At 54.4% G+C, this 21,161-nt stretch overlaps 1 protein-coding gene and 1 long non-coding RNA gene across 9 annotated transcripts; one reads left to right on the top strand and one right to left on the bottom strand.

The window, feature by feature from the left end:
• Positions 1-1,904: 1,904 nt before the first annotated feature.
• SLC51A (solute carrier family 51 member A) lies at positions 1,905-12,847 on the bottom strand. Of its 6 annotated transcripts, none has more exons than XM_062498850.1 (9): positions 11,178-11,196; positions 4,163-4,257; positions 3,632-3,786; positions 3,443-3,516; positions 3,213-3,371; positions 2,970-3,081; positions 2,722-2,868; positions 2,417-2,522; positions 1,905-2,292 (listed from the first exon to the last, which is right to left on the bottom strand). In XM_062498850.1, the coding sequence occupies exons 2-9, from the start codon at positions 4,233-4,235 to the stop codon at positions 2,162-2,164; spliced, it is 957 nt and encodes a 318-aa protein (XP_062354834.1). In that variant the 5' UTR covers positions 4,236-4,257; positions 11,178-11,196; the 3' UTR covers positions 1,905-2,161. The 6 variants fall into 6 exon arrangements, with proteins under 6 accessions (XP_062354834.1, XP_062354832.1, XP_062354830.1 ...); XM_062498848.1 differs by lacking the exon at positions 11,178-11,196 and adding an exon at positions 4,418-4,553; XM_062498846.1 differs by lacking the exon at positions 11,178-11,196 and having other exon boundaries at positions 4,163-6,549.
• LOC134047604 (uncharacterized) lies at positions 9,726-20,701 on the top strand. Of its 3 annotated transcripts, XR_009933458.1 has the most exons (4): positions 9,726-10,406; positions 17,048-17,357; positions 18,931-19,182; positions 20,631-20,701. It is a non-coding gene; the product is annotated as an uncharacterized LOC134047604 (long non-coding RNA). The 3 variants fall into 3 exon arrangements; XR_009933457.1 differs by lacking the exon at positions 9,726-10,406 and having other exon boundaries at positions 15,712-17,357; XR_009933459.1 differs by lacking the exon at positions 9,726-10,406 and having other exon boundaries at positions 15,712-17,367.
• The last annotated feature ends 460 nt before the right edge of the window (positions 20,702-21,161 follow it).

Raw genomic sequence — 21,161 nt, 5'->3', positions numbered from 1 at the left:
AGCACTGGAGAAACTGGCCTTGCTGTGATGTAGTTGTGGAACTTTTCTGCCAGGGTCTGCCTCATACCCACTGTCTCTGGGTGGAGCTGCTGGGCTGAGTTGTCTCTATGCTGTGGTGCTGGGAACAGAGGAGAGCTCGGAGTCCTTTCAGCAATGCTGCAGGGAGGTCTCCAGAGCAGGATGTGAGGCTTGGGTAGCAGCACATACAAGGAGGAAACTCGTCAGGTGCTGCCACAAGCTCTGAATGCTCTGATGCTTCCAGAGCACGTGGTGGCCCTGTGGTAAGAATAGGCTGCAACTTCTTTCCAGCTTTTGTCTTGATGGTCTTCTGTCACGCTGCCCAAAGGGCTTGACAGAGGTTCTGTGTTTCTCTTGAGGCCAGAACCAGTATGGGAAAGGGTATTTTGGGGATCACTAATCTGCCACTTAGACCTGTTTCAGCAGGGATGTGCACAGCTGTGGGAGCATGGCTGGCTGCTGTGGATTTTAAACTATAAGGAGCAAATAACAGTCACGTGGTAGAAGCCAGTTGTTATTCCTCTGGTTTATGAGTGGTAGAACACTTACTTTGTATCACCCACATTGTCTCTTCCCTCATCTTCCCTCAATATGGTTGTTGCGGTTGCTTCCCTGAGCCAGATCACAAAGGCCAGGCTGCTTTATAGCCTTACTACTGTTTTCAACACAAGTTATGCAACTGTGTTCTGTAAGTTTGGGTAACCGTGGTGTTCTGGATGGTGGCTTGTTCTGCAGAGACCTTAACATACTTGGTCTCTCTGCAAAATCTGGGGTGCTTAGTAAGAAGCCAGCCATGGTTTTACATGTAGCTTGGAATAACAGAGCTGTTTCTTGTAACCAATAATCTCTGCTTCCTCCTTGCACTGAAATTAAATTGGACACTGAAATCCCAGCCTAGTCTTTTTTTTCCTGGTTTGCTGGACAAGCCTTCTCCAGCACTGTCATGTTCTATCAGGAATAGGTAAGAGCTTGATCCTTCAGCAAAACACGAGCCAAGTTCCCCAGGATCATCTCATTCCCACAGACACACCCAGTGCTGCTGCTTCAAGGCTGCACACCTGTCCTGCACACCTCTAAGCCATCCCTCACTCTTCAAAAGAAGCATCCAGAAGAGACATGAAGTAAAAGGTGCAGTAGAAAAACAAAACTTTACTAGCATGCAGTGAAGAACCCTGTGGAGTTTGATGCTGCCAAATCTAGAGGCATCTACTCATATGAAACAGCCCTATTTCACTTCCTTTGTGGATCTCAGATGTGAGCCTCTGGGAAAGGATTTTCTGATGGCAGAGAACAGCAGCAACAGGACAGAATTGAGAGCTATGAGGGATGGTGGTAGAAGCAAGAGCATTGGAGAGTGCTGCAACTTTTTAACGTGATCTGCTCATTTGAAACCATGGTGCGAGTTGTGCTTCTGGTGTCTGTAATGAACACTTGGGGTCCAAAGATTACCCAGTGGTTTCTGCAAATTGTCCATTCTCCTGATTTCCATCCCCATGCCTAGAGCAGATGCTGGTACTGGACCGAGGCTGGTTGAGGCAGTATTAACTAATTGCCAGTGCTACAAAGGTGCATAAAGGCTCCTTTCTTTGCCTGGTGCCTGAGTGGCAGGTGTGGATGCTCCATGTGTGCTTTCTGGAACAGCCAGTGCCATGAAGAACAGGTCAGACCCTGTCTGATGTCTTGGGAGAAATCACCATTGGCCTGGGCTTGCCTTGGCTGTGAGACCCCAGCCAGCAGCACCTAGAGCTGAGAGTCACAGCTGGGTGTTGGGCATCCTCTGATGGTCTCATGCCATGGCTGTGTTAGTCTGGGCTCCATCCTCCTCCCCCTGTATGGAGTGATCTCCCACCCAGCCTAGGCAGAGATAATATGGACCCAGTCACTAATGCAAGACTCCATTAAAAATTTATCTTTACTCAGTGCTAGAGAAGAGCCTCCGGGCTGGAGGTGGCTCTGTGGACCCCCTTGGCTTATGGCTTTTATGTTTCAGACTCTTTCATTGTGTCCCAAGATGCTCTTTTCCCCTTCTGCCTTTTCTGCTGCCAGCAGCTCCCCAGGACCAGGGGAGGACGAGAAGGTTGTGCAGGGTAGACCAGCCCCTCACCCTACTCTGCCCCTTGGCACCCCAGTTTCTCCCTCCTGCTCACGCCTTGACATCAGCACCTGCAGGTGCGAAGCTGACGTAGCCCGGCTTGTCATCCTGCTTGCGGTAGTACATCCGTGTCAGCACCGCCAGGATGAAGGTCTGCGGGATCAACAGCTGCACATTCATCTCTGGAAGAGGAGAAGGGTCATTTGAAGCTGCCTTCATCCACCATGCCAACCTGCCATGCCATGCCTCATGATGGAGGGGCTTGGCTGGGAGCACGTGGTGCTGCTCTCTCATCTCCTGACTTACGCTGTGACCTGGCCTTGGAGGAGAAGGGTGGTGAGCAGGCGATGCTCCCGCTGTTGGCCAGGATGCTGAAGATGGCAGGCTGGAGCGCCGTCAGGAGGAGCAGGATCTGCAACCACCAGCGCCCCAGTGGTGAGGGCCCTGCTGCTGCTCAGCTCCCAGCCTTCACCTTCCCTGCTGTCCTGCAGCCAGTGGGGCTCTCCCCATGCAGTGGCTCCTGCCCCACTATCTTCCCTAATGCTGCCTCACGCCATATGTGCTGCAGGAGCCCCTCACCCAGGAGGGAGCTGGGCAGGGCAGGGGCTCACCTGGAAGCAGGTGAACTTGCCCTGCATGTTCTGCTCAGCCAGGTGCAGCCGAGCCTGCCGGAAGAGGATGCCCAGGCCCCAGAGCCCAAAGAGGGTGGAGACACCAACCAAGGTGTTGATCCAGAGGGCCACGCTCTCCGCTGAAATCTGAGGGGGATGCACAGAAAACATTACTGGGCTGACAAAGCTCAGGTGGAGGCTTCCTGTCTAGGTCATCAACCTGCCCATCCCTGTGCTCTGGCACTCACGTCAGCAGGGTTGTAATTCCCATCAGCAGACAGGATCAGCCCCAGGAAGACAGCGACTGCCCTGAAGAAGGCGTACTGGAAAGTCCCCAGGATCATCAATTTAAGCTTTTTCCTGGCATAGTGAGAGAGACTGGTAACACTCTGACGTCCCCAAGTCCCTGCCTAGGGACTTCTCTTCCAGCCCAGCAGAAGCAGAGGGCAAAAGCCCTTAAGGAGCAGAGGTTTATCCCAGCTCCCCCTCACCTGCTCATGGTGATTCGGGGCAGGCAGGGGCAGCAGCAGCAGCAGGGTCCAGTGCTGACCACCATGGGCACGTCCTTCAGGGTGCTGAGCAGCGCTTCCTTCCCCCCAAAGCCCTCCACCATGACCAGCATCAGCAGGTAGAAGCAGACAGCGAAGTACCTGGGGAGGAGGAAGGCAGGTCAAGCCCCGTGAGCTCCTTGGTGCCCTGTCCCAGGGTGGGTGATACTCACGCCGTGATAGCCATCTCCACCACCATCATGGAGCGCGGGAACCACAGGCCGAAGCAGCTGACCACTGACACAACCTGGGGGACACGTGAGCTTGGCACACTGACATTCCCCCCTCCTGTGGGCTGGCACCCCTTGGATGGCCCTGGTCCCCCGGGGGGGACCCCCCAGCACCCCCACAGCCCAGCTCACCGTAGGGGCTGAGCTGCTCCAGCAGAGGGTCTTCATCTTGATAGGGCAGCGGATCTTGCGGAAGAGGTATGAAACCTCTTCTGCGTAGATCACAACCGACAGCAGTGTCATGATGGTGCAGAGGCCGAGGATGATGAGTTGGGCCATGTCCAGCTCTGCCAGGGAGGGGTGAGAAGATGTCTTCACCCTCTCTGGTCCCTCCTGGGGCCACTACTGCAGGGAGCTGCCCCACGACCCACCATTCCACAGGTTTGGGAAGCTCTGTGCCACACCCTGGACCAGAGCTGGCCCTTCTGCACCACTGCTCCCTCTCCCATGACACCCACCCCAGTGCTAGCCCTTCCTGGGTTGTCCCCACCCCTGCCGGTAGGACTAGGGGATTGGACGCAAGGAGCCTGGCAGCAGCCCAGATTCTGATTTCTGGGGCTGCTCCTTGCCTGCACTCGGCACGACCACCCTACCACCTTCATCCCTGTCCTGCTCCCACCAGCGACAGCGGGACGGTCCTCCCCACCCCGTCCCCCCACCTACGGTGCAGCAGCTGCCGGGAGGTGGGCGGCAGGGAGAAGCAGGCTGCCGGCACGCTGAAGTTCCTGATTAGCATCTCCACCAAAGGGCGGGAGAACCTGCAGAGCAGAACGGGAATGCTGCACGGAACCGCAGGGTCCGAGCAGTCACCGCCAAGCGCCTCCCTTCCTTTACGGAGGGAATATATCATCTGAAGTTCTGGTCCAAAAAGCTGGATTTTCCCGGCTGCAAAGTGGCACGGGCACCTCCAGCACTCACCTGGGGTCATCTGCCAGCTCCAAAGTGGGATCCATCCTGTCCAGCTCCCCGCTCGCTCTGTCCCAGCGGCTGTGGGGCTGCTCGTCACCGCCCGCCTCAGCTCCCCTCGCCGGCCCACGGGGTCAGAGTCCCCAGGGCAGGGACCGCGGGACGATGCCGCGCCTCGTTCCAGTTTAACCAGAGCCTCCAGAGCTTCCCTCCCTCTCCCGCAGCTGCGGGCACACATTGGCGTGGCCCCACGCCATCCCGGCCCACCGAGTGCTTTGGCCACCAGGTTATCGACCCGGGAAGGCAATTGTCACCGGCACGGGCACACCTGTCCCGAGGCCTGGGACGCAGGGCGCCTGTGCTGGGGTGACACTGCTGCACTCTCGGACTTGGGCTGGTGGTGCCATGGGGGGTCCGAACGTGTCCTCTTGTCCCCTCAGCAGCAATGTCGGGGTGGGAGATGGTGTTGCGGGGTGCTGGGAAGCTCCCAGCTGTCAGCCCCTGCTCTGCTCCGCTGGTCCTGGGAGGACTTTGGGTGGCTCAGCTCCAGGGAGCCAGGGGCTGAGCTCGGGGCTGAGCCCCAGGGCACGGAGCAGCTCCCACGGCACTAGAGGGCAGGGCTGGCCCAGCCTCGGGCCCAGCAGCAGCACCCGGGCCTGGGGAGGGAACAAGCTGAGTGAGGAGCTGGGGGCTTAGGCAAGGGGAGCAGTGCACCCTTGTCTTAGATGGATCCCAGCATCCTCAGGGGTTCCAGGGGCGTCCACAGCTCTGAGTGTTCTCCCAACCCTCAAGGAAAATGAGTTTTGGTTTACACTGGGTCTCCTTGGAACTTGCTACCCTTTTCCCCTCTGTCAGGGGGCTTCTGCTGCAGCCAGAGTGGCACCAGGACCCCAGATGGATGCTCTGCACCTTGCTGTAGGAGCAGCATGCTGCTGTTTTCATGGGAATGAGATGGGGGAGTAGGGAGTCCTGTGGGGACTCTGTGCACATCCGAGGTGCTGAGCACACCTGGCCCTCCCCTCCTCCCAGCCCCATTAACCAAGCCCCATATCCCTGTCCCTACACACTCTACATGCCCTTTCCTGCCCTATATGCTGTAACCTAACCTGGCACACTGCTTGTTGAACACCCAGCCCTCTGCACTCACTCTCATACACGCACCTTGCACAAGCAGATCCCTCACCATGGCTGCTCCTGGCCCCACGGGGTGCATGGGACCAATGGGGGGTCCCCCACCCAGCATCCTTGTATCTCCAGCATTGCGTATGGCTGAAGAAACACGTCAGCTCCTGTGACATCTGCTGCTGGCCTTTAGGTGACATTCACTGCAGGCTATGTCGTGGCAGTCCTGCTGTCCTGCTCATCCACCTGGTGCTCATCCCCCTGTGGTCCATCAGCACTGGGATGATCTGCACGTATCCCTGGCCCCAGGGAAGCATAGCCTAGCCCCAGCACGCAGCCACACATGCTGCACTGCCCAGACACGTGCAGGAGCCTCTTTCCCTGCCTGGCATAGCCCCAGGGCCAGCACCACCCTTGGGTGCCTGCTGCACCAGGGCATCTGCTGGTCCCCTTGCCCACCACACCTGACTGTCCTTGACTCATTGCTGTAGCACCATGATGATCCTTCATGCCACTCAGGTAGTACCTGAGCCTGCCAGAGCCCTGGTCCTCCACACTCCCCAAGTACAGCACGCCCCAAGGTGCAAGGTACAGCTGTGGGGCATAGAGCAACCTGCCAGCCCATGAGGTGGATGAAGAATACAGCTGGGCCCCAAGCCTAGAGCAGAGAGCAGCCCCATGCATTGTTGCTCTGCATGAGAGTCCCAGCACACATGCACACGTGTGCAAGGAGGGCTCCATTGCTGCACACACTCCCCTCTGTACCCCCACTGGGGCTGGATGCACTAGTGACACCCACAGCACTGACCTACCTGCATCAAACCCCCAGCCCCATCACCATGCCCAAGACCACCCTGCATGGGGCCAGGACACTCCCACACACTGTTCTGCTGGGGACAGTGTACTGGGGGTCTGCATGTCACTCCCAGAGCTGTTCCCTAGGGACATGGTGGGCTCTCACCCCTGCAGCCCAAGGTGCTGAGCCCTCCCTGCACCAGCAGGACAGGACGTGCCTGTGACTTTCTTGCTTCAACCTGCCCCAGGAGCTGGCAGAAATGAGTGTGGAGAGGGGGAATGCAGTGGGATGGGATAGCCCAGAGTCCCTCCAACTTCTCCCTTATTCCAGCCCCCTTCTATGCCTGGGATGTATGATCCTGAAGCCATCAAGGTCCATGGCTACCCTTGTCCCCCAGTCAGCCTTCTCCACATAGGCTGCTACCACAGCCAAAAGCTAGCAGGTGAGCATCCCCTGGCATGGGCATGGGGGGGCAGCAGATGGGTCAAGCTCCCACCAGTTCTACCTCAGCCCCAGAACCTTCAGGATGCACCAAAGCCACAGGGACTCCCTTTCCTGTCAAAAACCCTTTCAGCAGAAAAGGAAAAAGGAACACAGAGAAGGGAGACATACACCCACAAGCCCAGGGCAAGGGGTAGTTTGAAGGTTTGTGGTCCACTCAGCATCAGGGTAGCTGCAAAGAAGCTTCAGTTTGCCCAGAGAAGCTGGCAGATAAACCTGCAGCAGTGCTGGAAATTCTCCCCATTTGCCCATTTAACTTTTTTAAAAAAATTTAAACAGAACTCTTTGACCATGGAAATCCTGCCCCCCCCGCCCCCAAAAATAAGAGCCAAGCAGACCCTCTCATCATGCCAGCATCGCCCACATTGCTGCTGTGTCAGCATTCCCCAATACTTGGAAAAGCCCTTAAAATGCAAATATTTGTATGGGGTTTAGACATTTTTCCACCCATCTCTAATTCCCTGTGGTTATGGTGAGAGGGCCTGACCTCAGTGGGCACAGCAGGCTCCCATTGACCATCACCAGCTTCCCCATGGCCTGGACACAGCAGGGAAGAAAACTCCTCATTTATATCCTTGGTAGGAGCTGGTAGGAGACCAAAACACATTCCTTCTCATACTCCCCCACCCAGAGCCTGAGGCCACAGTGGATGATTGGGATGGGGAGTGAGAACCCCATGCCTAGCTCAGGCTGTGGTCCAGCCAGACAAGTGGACAATAAAGATCTGAAGATCTGAGCTTTTGGTGGTCCATGGTCACTGCTGTCACAGGACACAGAGGGACAGACCCTGCTCAATGGGACAGAGCAGCCAGGATTCTCCCTCTCCCAAGAGACCTCCCATGCTCTGTCCAGTCCCTGTGCCAGGCAGGACCAGCCCCCTGAGAGCATTGGCACCCCATAGCTGGGGGGATGTCTGGCAACCACCTCCGGGGAAAACCACACTCCACAAGCACCTCTTCAAAGGGATGCCCATGCTTTGCATGACCAAAGTTGACCCTGTTCCCCACACTCCTGGGGTTTAGAAGAGTCAGCATCCCCACCCTGCCAGTTTTCCAGCAGCACTCTGCCGAGTCACTGGAAACAGGAGGGTGGGCACAACTCAAGAAATAAATAAAACCAAAAGGTCTGTCAGACTTGTGAAAGGGCAGGAAAGCCTTTTCCAGGGTTCTGGCCCTTTTGAGCCCCCATCAGCCCTGCAAGCATCTCCCTGGTGAGGAAATTGCTGCTGAGAGTTTGGTGGAAGTGGATGAGAGGTGTGGATCCTGCTGGCAGAGGGTAAGCCTGTTGCCACCCCCTGCCTTCAATGTTACAACACAGTCTACAACTGCCCACAGCTCAATGGTCTTGGCTGGACCCCTGCAAATCTGTCAATGTCACATCAACATTGGCCACCAGGCTAGAAAGGGGTCCCAGCACTTTAAGCATTCCCTGCAATGGTCAGTGTGGGGCATTAGCAATGCCCCCAGCCCTGGCCCCAGCACAGCAGGAATGGGGCTGGCTCCCCTCAGCCCCAGGTCTGGAGCCACCCCACTGATAGGGATGGCAAATAGCCCTTCCCACGGCTGGCCCATAGATAAGGCCCATGTGTTCCCCACTGATTGCCCCAGGAGGCAGCTGGAGGGGTGGGAGCCACCATCCCTGGGAGATATGGCCAGGAGGGAGCGGTGGGTGATGAGGGCAGGGGGGTTACTGCAGGGGTGTGAGACACTGGGCCCCTCTGGGTCCCTTCTCTGGGCAGGTGAAGGTACCCTGGCTGCCCTGACAGCACAGCTGGGGTGAGAGAAAGTGTGGATCTACTGGCAGAGCAACAGCCAGTCCTCTGACACTGGAAAACACTTCCCAGTGCCCTGCAAACCCACAGGGCTGCATCATGAGCTTGCTACAAGGCAGAGTCAGGGATCCTACTATATATCTCCATTTCCCCAGCTATAAAATGCGGCGTGAGTTCTGCAGCATGAGGGTATAGAGGGCTCAGTCTCTCATTGCTCTGGTGGCTGGGGAAAGATCCATGCCAGGTGTTATTTGTAGACCAAGCTGACATTTCAGATGCAGGGTTGGGGGGGGGCGGGGAATGGACACTGCCCTGGGAGCCAGCTGGCTGCCTCCAGTCTCTGCCTCAAGGTCACCAGGAAAAATGCTGGCCTCGAGGGGTTTGGTGTAGGACTCCTGGCTGCAGCTTCCCCTTCTGGCTGCAGCTTCCCCTTCTGGGCAGAGAAAAATCCCTTTTTCCCAGCATGAGGCAATAAGGATCATTCCTGTAAGAGACCCCAGCCCCCAGGTCTCCTGCCTGGCCATGGGTGATGGGACACTCCCAGGAGGTGACCATGGGGCAGGGATGGTGGGGTGAGAGTGGCAGAGTGCAGCACATGGGGGAGCACAGAGCAGAGCTGGGGACTTTTGCTAACCAGAACAGCTCATTGTTTCACAGAAAAGCCAGCCCCGGATGTCTAACCTTTTCGGGAAGCAGAAGTGCTGCAGAGGGTGTATGGGCAAAATCTCCCCAAGCTCCCGCTCTCAGAAACACTGCTCAGCCACAGCTGGGGGACCAGCTCTTGTGCACAGCCCTGGCAACACCCCCAGAGACCCTCCTGTCCCTTCCCATACGGGTCTGGGTGACACTGTAGATGCTGTCACCCTAACTAGGCTCCCATGCTGCCAGGCTGGGAAGAGAAGTGAGACATTGGCACAACCAGGATGTCACTATGTCTGTCCCAGAGCACCTAGAGGGGTCACCCCACAGGGAACTGACTTGTGAGTCCTCAGTAGCCCAGCTGCAGTTCAGGTCAGCAAGACACCTCTTACTGCTCAGATCATTTGACCATGTGACCATTCATAGAAAAGCCACACATAACATATACATACACATCTATAAATACATATGTGACTTTCTATATTATCTAGGATCTTGTATAGTGCATATAGACTGTGATGAGCTGGGATGAGTGTGCCCCCAAACGTGGAACAGCTCTTCCCCACAGGCAGGTTTATCACCCATGCTGTAGCCTCAATCACGCATCCAAACTGTTCCTGGGGTACTGGCCCACCCAAGGGTCCCCTGGCCCCACAGATGACCAAAGCATTCCGCAGGTCATCCCCCAGACAGAGAAGAGGAAGAGGATGATGAGATTCATCCCAGGCTTTCCCTGGTTTGGGAGGAAGGGGAGCCCACCATGAGAAGAAAGAAGCCCAGTAGAAGTTGGATGAAACCCATGATCTGGATTGAGGCCATCAGAGCAGCTTTGATGGCCCCAGTCTTCTCCTCCCATTTCAACAGAGCCTCACAGATGGGGTACCTGATAACACCCCCATCTTCTGTCCAGCCCTTCTGGCCCCCTTTCTGTTTGCTTTTCCTCCCAGCAGCACCACGTCCAATGGCGCTGCAGTGGGCCAGAAGGGAAGTGACCAAGCTGTGGGGCTCAGCATGGTGAGGGCTTTGTGTCCTTCAAAGGGGACAAACAAACAGCCAGAAGTCCCAAACTGGCTGGGGGGATCCTGCGGAAATACCGCGGTCAACACCCTTGGGAGCTGCTTCCTGCCTGCTTCAAGGCTTTGGATGCTCAGAAGTATTTTCCTGCCATTAAGGTAACATCTGCATTTCCAGTGGGTGTCCCAGTGACATGCCACTGGTTTCTTAGAGCCGCCCCCAACCTCTGAATGAAAGGGCACCTTGTTTGAAAAAACAGAGGGGCCTTTTTCTGCCACAGCTACCTAAAATAGCCACGTCACAACTGATGTTTGCTTTTGGTAAATGATGAGGTTAACACACCCTCTGAGTGGGCTGGGAGAATTTTCTTTGGTCAGGAGCTTTGTTTTCATATTCGTCTGTCTGCAAGCAAGAAGCTCGCAGGTGAAAATGCTGAGGTTTTAAAAAGTCAGACAAATATTTTCCCAGAAAGCCAGTAGAGACATAGTGTGTTTGTGGAAGGGAGGTGCTGCTCCCCTGATGATCCTGAGCCTTCCCAGCTCCATGACACCCACCCACCAACTTCGGCCACTCCATGGGGTCTCCCACAAACACTTGAGTCAGACAGAGGGAGTAGCCCCACCTGCTCAAGGAAAGCCTTCAGCCCTCACTGGGACTTCTTCAGCTGACCCCGAGTGATTCTGCCTCCCATCACAGGTGGGAAAGCATCCCAAATGCAGCTCAATGGGAACCAAGAAAAACATCTTCCTTTCCCTTCCCTTCCCTTCCCTTCCCTTCCCTTCCCTTCCCTTCCCTTCCCACACCTTCCCTTCCCTTCCCACACCTTCCCTTCCCTTCCCACACCTTCCCTTCCCTTCCCTTCCCACACCTTCCCACACCTTCCCACACCTTCCCACACCTTCCCACACCTTCCCCTCTCTTCTCATCACCTCTACCAGTGCCAGCTCCACACCAGGACCCTGGGCAAGCGCTCCCACCTGCTGCCTGCTCCCTCCTGCTTTGGCAGGCAAGGAGGCAGAGGGGTGGGAGGGGATGGACATGCCTGGAGAGTTGTGGGCACACTCGTGTTAGGTGCATGTGTGGGTAGGGGTGTTACATGTGCATGTACATGTGTGTGTGCCCAAACTTGTGATGTACATGTATGGGACGTGGATTTATCCACATGGCTGGCATTCACACTTCTGACCACAGCACCGTATGGGTGGAGACTGCTGAAGCAGAGGGTGGTGGGGGCCCAGCACCACCAGTTCTTGCTGACAGCCAAGCAATTACCCAGCCCTGGACAAGCCTCCCTCCTGGGTGTCACTTCTTCCCCAAGTCCCTGCTATGGAAAAAACAAAGGGATAAGGCCTTTCAGCCCCAGTCTCTAATGATGAGGAAGAGAAAGGAGGTCTGGAACAGCAGTAGGAGAGGTGCACATCACCCTGGACCCCTTTGCCATTTTTGCATCACTGAGTAATAAATAAACGTCCAAATTCACATCTGCCATGAAAGCCATCGGGTTGTGCACAGGCAAAGAAAGGGGCTTTCTCCAGAGAGCGGTAATGACACTGAGCAAACTCCATGATGGCATGAGGCTGAGGAGAGAGCCACAGAGTGTGCCTGCACTGGCACAGAGAGCTCAGCAGCCCCTGGGGCAGTTCTCATGGACATACTGAGCCAAGCAGAGCTAAAGGAGAGGCTAGTGCTGGAAACAGTCCCTGCTGACCGTTCCTTTACATACCACAGATGACTAACAGTCAGGAGCTAAAACCAAATACACCCCACTATTCATTGGAGGGGTAGGGAAGAGAGCAGGGGAAGTTGCTTCCATTAGTTTGACCAGAGAGTTTTTCTAGCAGCAGGAAAGACTTGGATTCTCAGGCCACACCAAGAGAAAAACACAAACTGATTTTTTCTCCCCTAGGGTAAAACTAGCTTTTCCCCAAAGAAAGCAGGAGCTCAGCCCTGACATGTGTGAATCCCAAAGGATGCCTGCCAAGACAGAGGGGGACAGGCAAATTTTTTCCTCCTCATCGCCTACCATGGACATTTGCCTTTGAAGGGGACCTGGAAGGACAGTGCCTGCCAGAGACAGGAGTCTGTTGCAGGGCAGAGCACAGGCATGGGAAGGTCAGCAATTTGGCTGCAGCACCGGCTGCTTATCTAATTCCAAGAGCTGCAAGTCATAGACCTCCAAGCACACACCACCCCGATTTGCTCTTGAGGCACTGACCTGCTTCTCCTGTCCCAGGGAAAACAATTCTAGACTCACATTTATATCGACCATGTCTGCTGTCTGCCAGTGCCTGGCAGTGGGGGCTGGCTGCAAACCTCAGCCCATGGATTTCAGTTCAGCCCCTGGGACCCCACAATAGCCCAAGAGAAAGGCATGAGCTCCCCAGAGCCGTGCCAAGCACCTGAGTGATGAAAGCATTACATCCCTGGCTGCCAAAGATAAATTAAGGTACCCTGGTTTGAGCACCATATCTCACCCTCTGCTCCACAAATAAAGCTACAAGGCACATGGCATCTCCTGGGTCCCCATGGCACAAAGCTGGCACAGAGCAGCCAGGGGAGGGTGTCCAGCTGCCACCAGTGCAGAGAAGAGGCAATTAGCAGGTAGTGAGAGAGCTCCTGCTCTCCCTGTTCAGACCCATTGTGCTAATCCCACCCCAATTAAAGCTCCCTCTTTGCTTTCAGATATTGCTGTGAGAGATTAATCCACCCTAAAACAAGGTACTTCAAGCAGGTCAACAAGACAAAGCCAACTCTCAGTGTGCAAAAGGCTCTGGCACCTGCCTGGGAGCATTTAATTACCCTGACAATGGCATCAAGAGAAGGGCAATGAGACCCCTTCAATCACAAATCCACAGAGGGGGCAGTAGTTTTGCCTGCTGCTCCCACAAGCCTGGGGCCAGCACCTGCAGGCTGCAGCCTCTTCCCAAGAGCAGAACTATCATCCAGCCCTCCTTTTTCCCCTCAGAGCCTGCAGTGTTGCACAGGGAACTAGATTTATGTTGTATTTTTCCTTTGTCCTTTGCACTGCTCTTACACCAATAAACGCACATTATAAAAAAACAAAGCAGTGGACAGTCTAATCTCTAAGTCAACATGCTCCCTTATCACAGAGGGTGGTTCCCACTGAGCAGGCTGGGGCTGTCTTTTATCCAAAAGCAGCAACATGTGCACAAGTTGCAGAGCAAATCAGAGGCAAAACTTTCCTGGGCTTTCCAGGTCGTTTTGGGAGCACAGGAGTGAGCAGCTAGGGACTCTTGCAGGACCAGAATGTGCTAGAGAGGCACAGCAGATACTGCAGGATCCAGCTGGGCAGGCACTTGGCCAGCACACAAAACAGATCACTCCCACCATATCTTCATGTCCTTTCATGGCTCTGTCCAGGCATTGCAAAGAGCTGTTCCTAAGGCTGTTAACAGTAACTTTCCTTCTAGCCACATATGCTTTGTATGCCTGGCTTTCTAGGATTCTAACCACCAAGTCTGGAAGGGAAAAACCCGAACAGGCCTCAGCTGTGGCAAATGCTGATTCAAGAGAAGTGCTTGCAAAATTTCACATGAACCACTTTGCAAAAGTGACCTGGAATGCCTTCGTGGAGGTGCACTGAAGACGGGGAAAAGAAGGGCTGTGTGCTGCACTCCAGATACAGACCAGCAAGAGCCAGAGCAAAGTGGACCAAGGGAATTCATGAAAGGTCCACGTTTTCGAGGAAGAGATCTACATGACTGTGACCCAGCTGCTGTGTTCTCTCCCCACTGCTTTCTTTTCCCTTTCCACTTCCCCTCACTCAAACCTTGGCCCCTTGTGCCGGGGCCAGTTCATAGGTAGCCATCAAATACGCAGGCTTTTTCAGCAGTGCAGAGCCGGACCTTTGATGTGCCCCAGGGCCGCCACACTGCATCCCTCTGCTTTTCAAAGGCCGGTCCTTGGCTATTGTATTCACATCCTGAGCTTGTTTGTACACTTGCTGGAGGGCCCCAGCCCCGCAGACCCCCTGCCACAGTCACAGCCACAGCCCTTGACCCCCAGATAAAAGCAGACAGGCTCACAGGGCAGAGCTGCTATCAGAGCAGGGACAAACGGCACCGGCTGAGCTGCAGCTGCCAAGATAGCAGGAGCTCTGCCAGGCTGACCCTGAAGGGGTGAAGGCTCCAGGTCAACAACAGCCCCAGAGATCCGCACCAGCTGTGGCTGCTGCTGCCGGGCTGCCGGGGCACTCGGGCTGCTGGCAGGAGTGGTATCAGTGCCATGCACGCCGAGGGATGTCCTCGTCCTGCTGCTCTCCCCATCAGCTGCATCTGGGAGGGCCGGCATCTTGCCAAAAGAGGTAACTTCCAGGCAGGAAGCAACACTAAAGTGTTCCTCTTCGATCATGTTCCTGTTTGATCATCGCCTCATCTCTCCATGCCCTCTGGGCAGGCATAAGGCAGGGTAACAGTCCACCTTCCTCCCTGTAGGTAAGGTAGGATTGTGCAAGGAGCACAGAGGGGTCCCAAGACTTAGCAGTTAAAATCTCAGTGAAACCCAGTCTTTGCAAGCAAGGAAGCCCCGTTTAAAGAGCCAGACTGTTTTAGTCCCACTGGGCCAGTGTCCAAGCATGAGCCTCTCTGCTGGGCCTGCATGCCAGCCCCTGGCAAGCAGAGTAGCAGTGATGGGCATCACTGCATCCACATCCCTACTTGACTGATGGGAGAGATGGGGACATGAGCCTCCACACTGCAGGAAGACAAAAAAAATCCCAGAGGACTTTGAGGGGGTAGCCCATGGAATACCCCAGGCCAGCATCTTTAGAGAAGCAAGAGTCCACACTGTCCTCAGCCACACAGCTCTCCTCCAGGTGCTTGGTGCTCTGTCTACTCTCCAGCTAACCAGTGGGAGCACCAGGCCAGATATGGAAAATGTGGAGAGCCAGGCCGGCCCCAGGTGCTTCCCCAGGAAGGATGCAAAGACGGGTGTTACTTTGAAGGGAAAACAGAGCTGTGGCCAGCTGTCAGCTTTACCTACTGCGTTTTCATTCTCTTAAGTGCCTTTCCCCTCACCTCCTCCAGAGCCCCTTTGCTATGGGACAAGAGGCAGCAGGTCCTCTCCCAGATGCCAATGCCTGTCACAATCCCTCTACTTCCTCAGCCTGCATAGCAGCACATGTCAGGGCTGTGGCCAAGGAACAACAGCTCCCAGGCATGGCTCTGTGTGCCTGGATTGCTGGGGGAGAGCAGGTTGGAATGACACCCTCTAAAGCAGCATGATGGCTTTTCCTGAAAGGGTCATATCAAACTGCTTCACTACTTTTTGTCAGGGCAATTAAGAAATGCAGCAGCAAAGGCCAAAATATGTGGTCTTCTGGAGGATGGTGTACTTGCGGTGTTGTGAAATTCTTGGCTATTGCACTCTTGGCTTGGTGAGACAGGAGCAGAAAGGGCAGACTCTCCTGGGAGCCATGCCTGCCAGCCCTAACCTGAAAAGTTAGGGTAGTAGAGGGGTTGCAGTATGATCCTGACACTGAAAAAAACCCTAGATTTCTCAGCTTCTGGGACCTATAATAGCTGACTGTACCCATGAGGTGCAACCCACGAGGTGACCAGGTAGCACAGATAGGGTATCCCTCAAACCTGCTTCCAGGAAGGCAGCAGCTGGCACGGCCACTCCTGAGTGGCTGGGATCCAGAGGAAGCAGTTGCCATTCAGGGCAGAAGATCAAAGTCTTTCTTTCATCCTCAGATGCCTGCTGCCTCTCTGGCCCTGCACCCTGAGGATGCAGGGAGTGCCCCACAGCCCCTGTCCCATGGAGTGCACTGCCAAAGCACTCTATGCCAATGCCCTATAACCACCTCCCACTCCACAGACCACTGCATGTCCCACAACCCTTGGCCTCAGCCCAACAGGAGATCTAATTTAGCACCACACTCCAGCATTTGGTTCTCGGCTTTTCCATCCCTTCCAGACTGAAGAGCCCTGTTAGTCACAGTATTTCTTGCACAGAAGTGTTCAAGTCACCTCACAACATTGTCCATGATAAGCTGCTGGAAAAGCAGCTTTTCACAGAACATTCTGAGTTGGAAAGGACCAACAAGGATCACCAGATCCAACTCTTAAGATAATGGACTATGCAGGAATCAAACTCACAACCTTGGCATTACTAGCACCATGCTTTAACCAGCTAACCTCAGAGCTGCGTGTGTTTCCGCTGCTTTTAGCACGGGTCACACAGCTGGTCAAACGATGGTCAGCTTATGCTGAAAAACTGAACTGAAACTGTATTTTCCTTCCCACATTTTGATCTCATGTTCTCAGCATCAGTCCCAGAGGAAGGACACTGGCACATCATGAGATATTGTACAAAAGAATGTAGAGTTATTTGAGTCGAGTCAGAGGACTCACAAGCCCCCCAGGAGTTCAGAGGACACAAGGACATCTCCTAAAATAGCCAAGCCAAGACACAATGAGGAGGAACACCCTGATGCTGGGAAGACAGATCAGAAGTCAACAGTAACCAATCCTACATCCTCTTTCCTCTTCATCTATTTCCCAGTTTTTGCTCTGCGCTCCTTGCAAAGATTTTTTGGTTGAGATGGGCAGCATGAGCACCTTGGCATCACCAGCAGTACAGCAGGTGTCTATGAGAGAGGTGGCACCAGCCACCAAGCACTGATAGCCTGCTAACTCCCAGTGCAGGGTGTTCCACTGCTCACAGGTACACAGCACTGCCTTTGAAGAACCCCTCATTTTAAGGTATTTCACTGCCAACACCAGCTGAGATGCAAAGTCTGAGTTTCTAGAATGTCAGCTTTCTTCTCTTTTTCCAGGCACGTGTAGAAATGGGGAACTGAGTGCTGATCACACGCATGTTGTGACTGGGAACGGAAAACACCTGCAGCAAGTCTGTGCCGGGGCAGGTCGGGGCCGGCGCGGAGCAGCCTCTCCCCTGCTATGGGCGGAAGGGAGGTACAGCGAGCCGAGGCCAGGGGGAGGAGTACATCCCATTGCCGCCTTCCTCGCTTGCCTTGCGGCATTGCTCCAGGGAACGTGCGGAACCCGAGCTGTCTTGCAGGTGTCCCTCCTTTGGCGGGATCTCGGTGTGGAATCGCTGCCCTGCGCCTGGCACGGTGTGCACAGGTAAAGAAAGGTGAGGGCTTGGTGGGGGGAGTCCAGGAGGAACGTAAAAAACAGGGCAGAGCTGCAGCTGCTTTCCCCGGGTTACACTTTCCTGAGCAGCAGGCTGCATCCAGGCTGTTGTGGTGAGAAACGATCAGAGCATCCAGCCTGCAGGACTATCTAAACTCTTTCTGAACCCTCTTACACCTTGGTCTTCCTCCAAGGCACCAGGCAGCGCCACGTCCCACGGGTCAGTCACATGCCAAGTGACAATAGTTTATCGTCCCATGACTGGCACCACCACAGCTGGTGAGGGATGAATCTGGAGAAGAGAGCCTGGGCAGTGGAGGCTGGCTCAGACCTCCTCTGGTAAACAGAACCGGCAGGTCCACCCGCACATCTAGCCTGAGAGACACTTCACAGACTTGTCTCCAGACATCCACGCTGAATTTCGGGTCTAGTTAATCCCCCTTTTATCAGCGCAGGAATGTATGGCTTTTCACCAAACGTAATCCGCTTTGCAATCATGTGTTCTGCCAGACTACAAACTTTCTGCTACCATCCTCCTTTCCTGGGTGAGGATTTGAAGTAATAATCCGGGCCTACTAATTTATTTTTCTAATGAGCGAGGGACAAATGAGCACAGTACTGCAGAACACGCGCACACACAAACATTGAAGTGTTCCCTAGTTGTGACATGCTTTTGAAGGATGCCCTGAGCTGAAGGACTGAGGCTGGAAGCAGTGACCTTCTTTCACGGTGGGCCACAGGCAGCCTGTGCCCTGATGTGTGCTGTCCATACTTCTTGTGTTTAGAGGCTGGAAGTCATAATACCTGCAACACTTCCCATCATACAAATAAAATAGCGATCTGTGCAGCCCGGCACAAAGGAAAGGCACCTCGGGCGTCTCTGCCGGTTCAGATCTGAGCCCGTGTGACTTGCTGGGACCTGAGGATGCTGAGAGCTTCCCAAGCCAGAGCACGTCCTGTGCCTGGTTTGTACCACCCAGGGAGGAAAATATTTTTCCTGCCCTCATCCTTCAAAATGCTGAGAGGGTAGGAATATTGAATCTGTGACCCACTCCTTCTTCTACTGCGGTACAAGCTTTCCCACGAAGTTGCTAACCTCATCTCCCTGCTCTGCTTCCAGCCCTTCCTGTGGGGAAGCTGGGACTTGGTGTGCACTCAGTGAAACACATGCCACTTGGCAAGTACCGCCTCCACCGTACCAAGAGCACCTAAAGGCAATTTATAAAGCATGCAGCTTCATTCTTAATAAAGGATATAGGTCAGAGTGAGGATAGGACCAGTCTCTTCTGCCAGTGAGAGGATTCGAGGAAATGACCTTTAGCTGAGACAGGAGATTCAGATTAGGTATTAGAAAAATTGGCTTTCACTGTTAGGGTAATCAGGCAGTGGAATAGGTGTCCTAGAGAGGTGATGGAGTCATGATCCCTGGAAGTGTTTAAAAGGTGCCTGGATCTGGTGCTGGGTTTAGGGGTTAACAGTGGTGGTGCTGGGTTGATGGCTGGACTGGATGATCTTGGGGGTCTCTTCCATTCTGTGCTTCCTAACGTTCGTTCCCTCTCCGCAGCGAGGCCAGGTAGGGCACACAGCAGCCACTCGCCCGAGCCCTTGGTGCGGGCGGCGGGACACGGAGTCGCAGGAGAGCAAATGAGCAGCGGGGACGTGCCCGGTGGAGTGTGCTGAGTGGCGGACTCATCGCAGCGGGGCGGGAGGCGGCGCCAGGCTTGCGGACAGAATAGGGGCGTTCCCGGCCGCCCGCGGAGCCGTTCGCGCTACGGGCGCCGCAGTCGCGGCCGACGCGGCGGTGGAGCGACTGCGGGTGAGCGGGCACGGCCGGGAGCGGGGAGGGACGGCCGGCAGGGACAGAGGGAGGGAGGGAGGCAGGCCGGCAGGGGCGGAGGGAGGCGGCGCGGAGCGGGTGCAGGAGCAGGGCCCTGGCGGCGGCCCGGGGCCGCTCCGCATGCGGCAGTGCCCCGCTGACCTTGCCCGCCCCGCGTCTCTCTCTCTCGGCGGGCACGGGGCAGACGTGTCCCCGGCCGGCCGCGTATCTCCCGTATCTCCTGTGCCCCTTATCTGGCGCTCCGCAGCCGGGCCTTGATGGCGATACCGGCCCCGCGGGGCGGCTGCTCAAACGTGCTCTCCTTTCGCTCTTCTCTTTGCCTTATTTCTGAAAGACTGGGGCCTGGCTGGAGGGGCTCGGGGAGGCGTCGCGCACCCGGCCAGCTTCCCTACCAGGTGCAAAGCCTGCAGGCCCTTTGTGCTTCTCTGCGTTCTTCCCGGGTTTCCTTTTAGCAGAGCCTCCACATGCTCATCCACATGCTCAGTCCCCTCGTGCTCTAGTGGAGCCTGCGGCCTCAGGTTGTCATTTGGGAAAGGCTTCTCAAATCTGTCGGGCTTTTAGCTCCGTATGTTCTTACCCTAAATAAAAGGTAAAATAACCAATGGCTACTATTAACCTTTGATCTCCAAATAAAACCTTGCAGAGCTCCCAGGTGCAGAGCTAATCCACGTGCACCAGGGCCACTTTAGCAGCGCAGCTTGAGGGCATATTCAGGTTGCTTGCTCCCAACCTCAGCACCTGCCTAGTCACTCACTAAATTGTAAGCTTTTTTCAAGAAGAATGGAGAAGTAAATCAGTTATAATTTACCTTTCAGATATGTTTGTTGTTTACAGAGAACTTAGAATCTTAAAAGTTGCTGAAGAGAGATATTTTGGAGAGATGCTCTTAGCAATTTTCAGAGACTTTTCAAAACAGAAATTGCCTTCACAAAGTTGTAGAGAACATACCTATCTAGGAGGGATGTTCATATTGCAAGTGTTTGGTCAGGGCTGGAGTTTGTGCTGCTTTGCCTTGTGGCCTTCTAGCCAGACTCTTCCTGTCACTGAGGAACGTTAGATACCTAAGAGTCCATTGTCGCAGTTGAGTAAATGCCTCTTGCCAGCACTCCCTGAATGGACATGTCCCTGCCATTAATAACACCCTTGGCTGAACTTAGCCACTAGAGACTGTATTCCTCATTTATATACTTGTCACTATGCCCAAAGTTCAACAGAAAAGAGTTGATGTCTTAACTGGAGTTCATCATTGCCTTGGGAACTTGTAGGTTGCATTCAAGCTTCATGTAGGTTCAGTAATATAGTGACTTATGTGGAAGTATGCACAGAAAATCCACCAGCAAGCAGTGCATTAGTGGCAATAACCTCAGGTGTGTAATACAGTGGCAGGGGAACAGTCTCACCTGACTCGTTACATTCTGAACTTCTAGGGCTTTGGTGAAGTTGGTTTGCATTCGTCCAGAAGGCAATGGACCATGCCAGAGCAGCAATCTCTAACTTGGTAAGACATGGTACCCCAATGCTGTTTGTCTCTTGGTGGGCTGACAATACTGCAGAAGAAAGGTTCAACAACACCTGTGTATGAGATTGTCTAATATTTTCCATGTGGTTTGTTATGTATTTGAATATACATGGATTGTAGAATTGAGTATAGCTATCCTGTGCAACAGGTGGCTTTGTTGATGGAACTGTATGAAAGATATTTGATGAGTAGTGAGCTACATTTAGTCAAAAAAAAATATCACTACTTACCAGTATTGGAGAAGATGATGATGATATGTGCTGCTGTGTGGGTGGTGAGCCAAATGTCACTGCAAGTAGCTGCAAATGATAAGGACGTGGCTCAAGTGGTTCAGTGGTGGTGGAGTTATCACTAACTGCTGTGGTGTTTTGGGTCTCTGAGAGCTGGTAAGAAAGGGGGGAGGCAGGCCTTGAACAAAGCTGCAGAAGGAAGTGCTGCT

Source organism: Cinclus cinclus, chromosome 10 (assembly GCF_963662255.1).
Source record: "Cinclus cinclus chromosome 10, bCinCin1.1, whole genome shotgun sequence".
Classification (NCBI taxonomy): Eukaryota; Metazoa; Chordata; class Aves; order Passeriformes; family Cinclidae; genus Cinclus; species Cinclus cinclus.
Note: the sequence above shows the minus strand (reverse complement) of the source record. Positions and strands in the feature narration are given on the sequence as shown.

Coding starts and splice junctions, on each gene's coding strand:
- SLC51A (XM_062498846.1), bottom strand. CDS start 4,643: ATGTGTGCCCGCAGCTGCGGGAGAGGGAGGGAAGCTCTGGAGGCTCTG. Junction 3,517..3,631: donor GGAGCAGCTCAGCCCCTACG/GTGAGCTGGGCT, acceptor CGTGTCCCCCAG/GTTGTGTCAGTGGTCAGCTG. Junction 2,293..2,416: donor CTCCAAGGCCAGGTCACAGC/GTAAGTCAGGAG, acceptor CTCCTCTTCCAG/AGATGAATGTGCAGCTGTTG.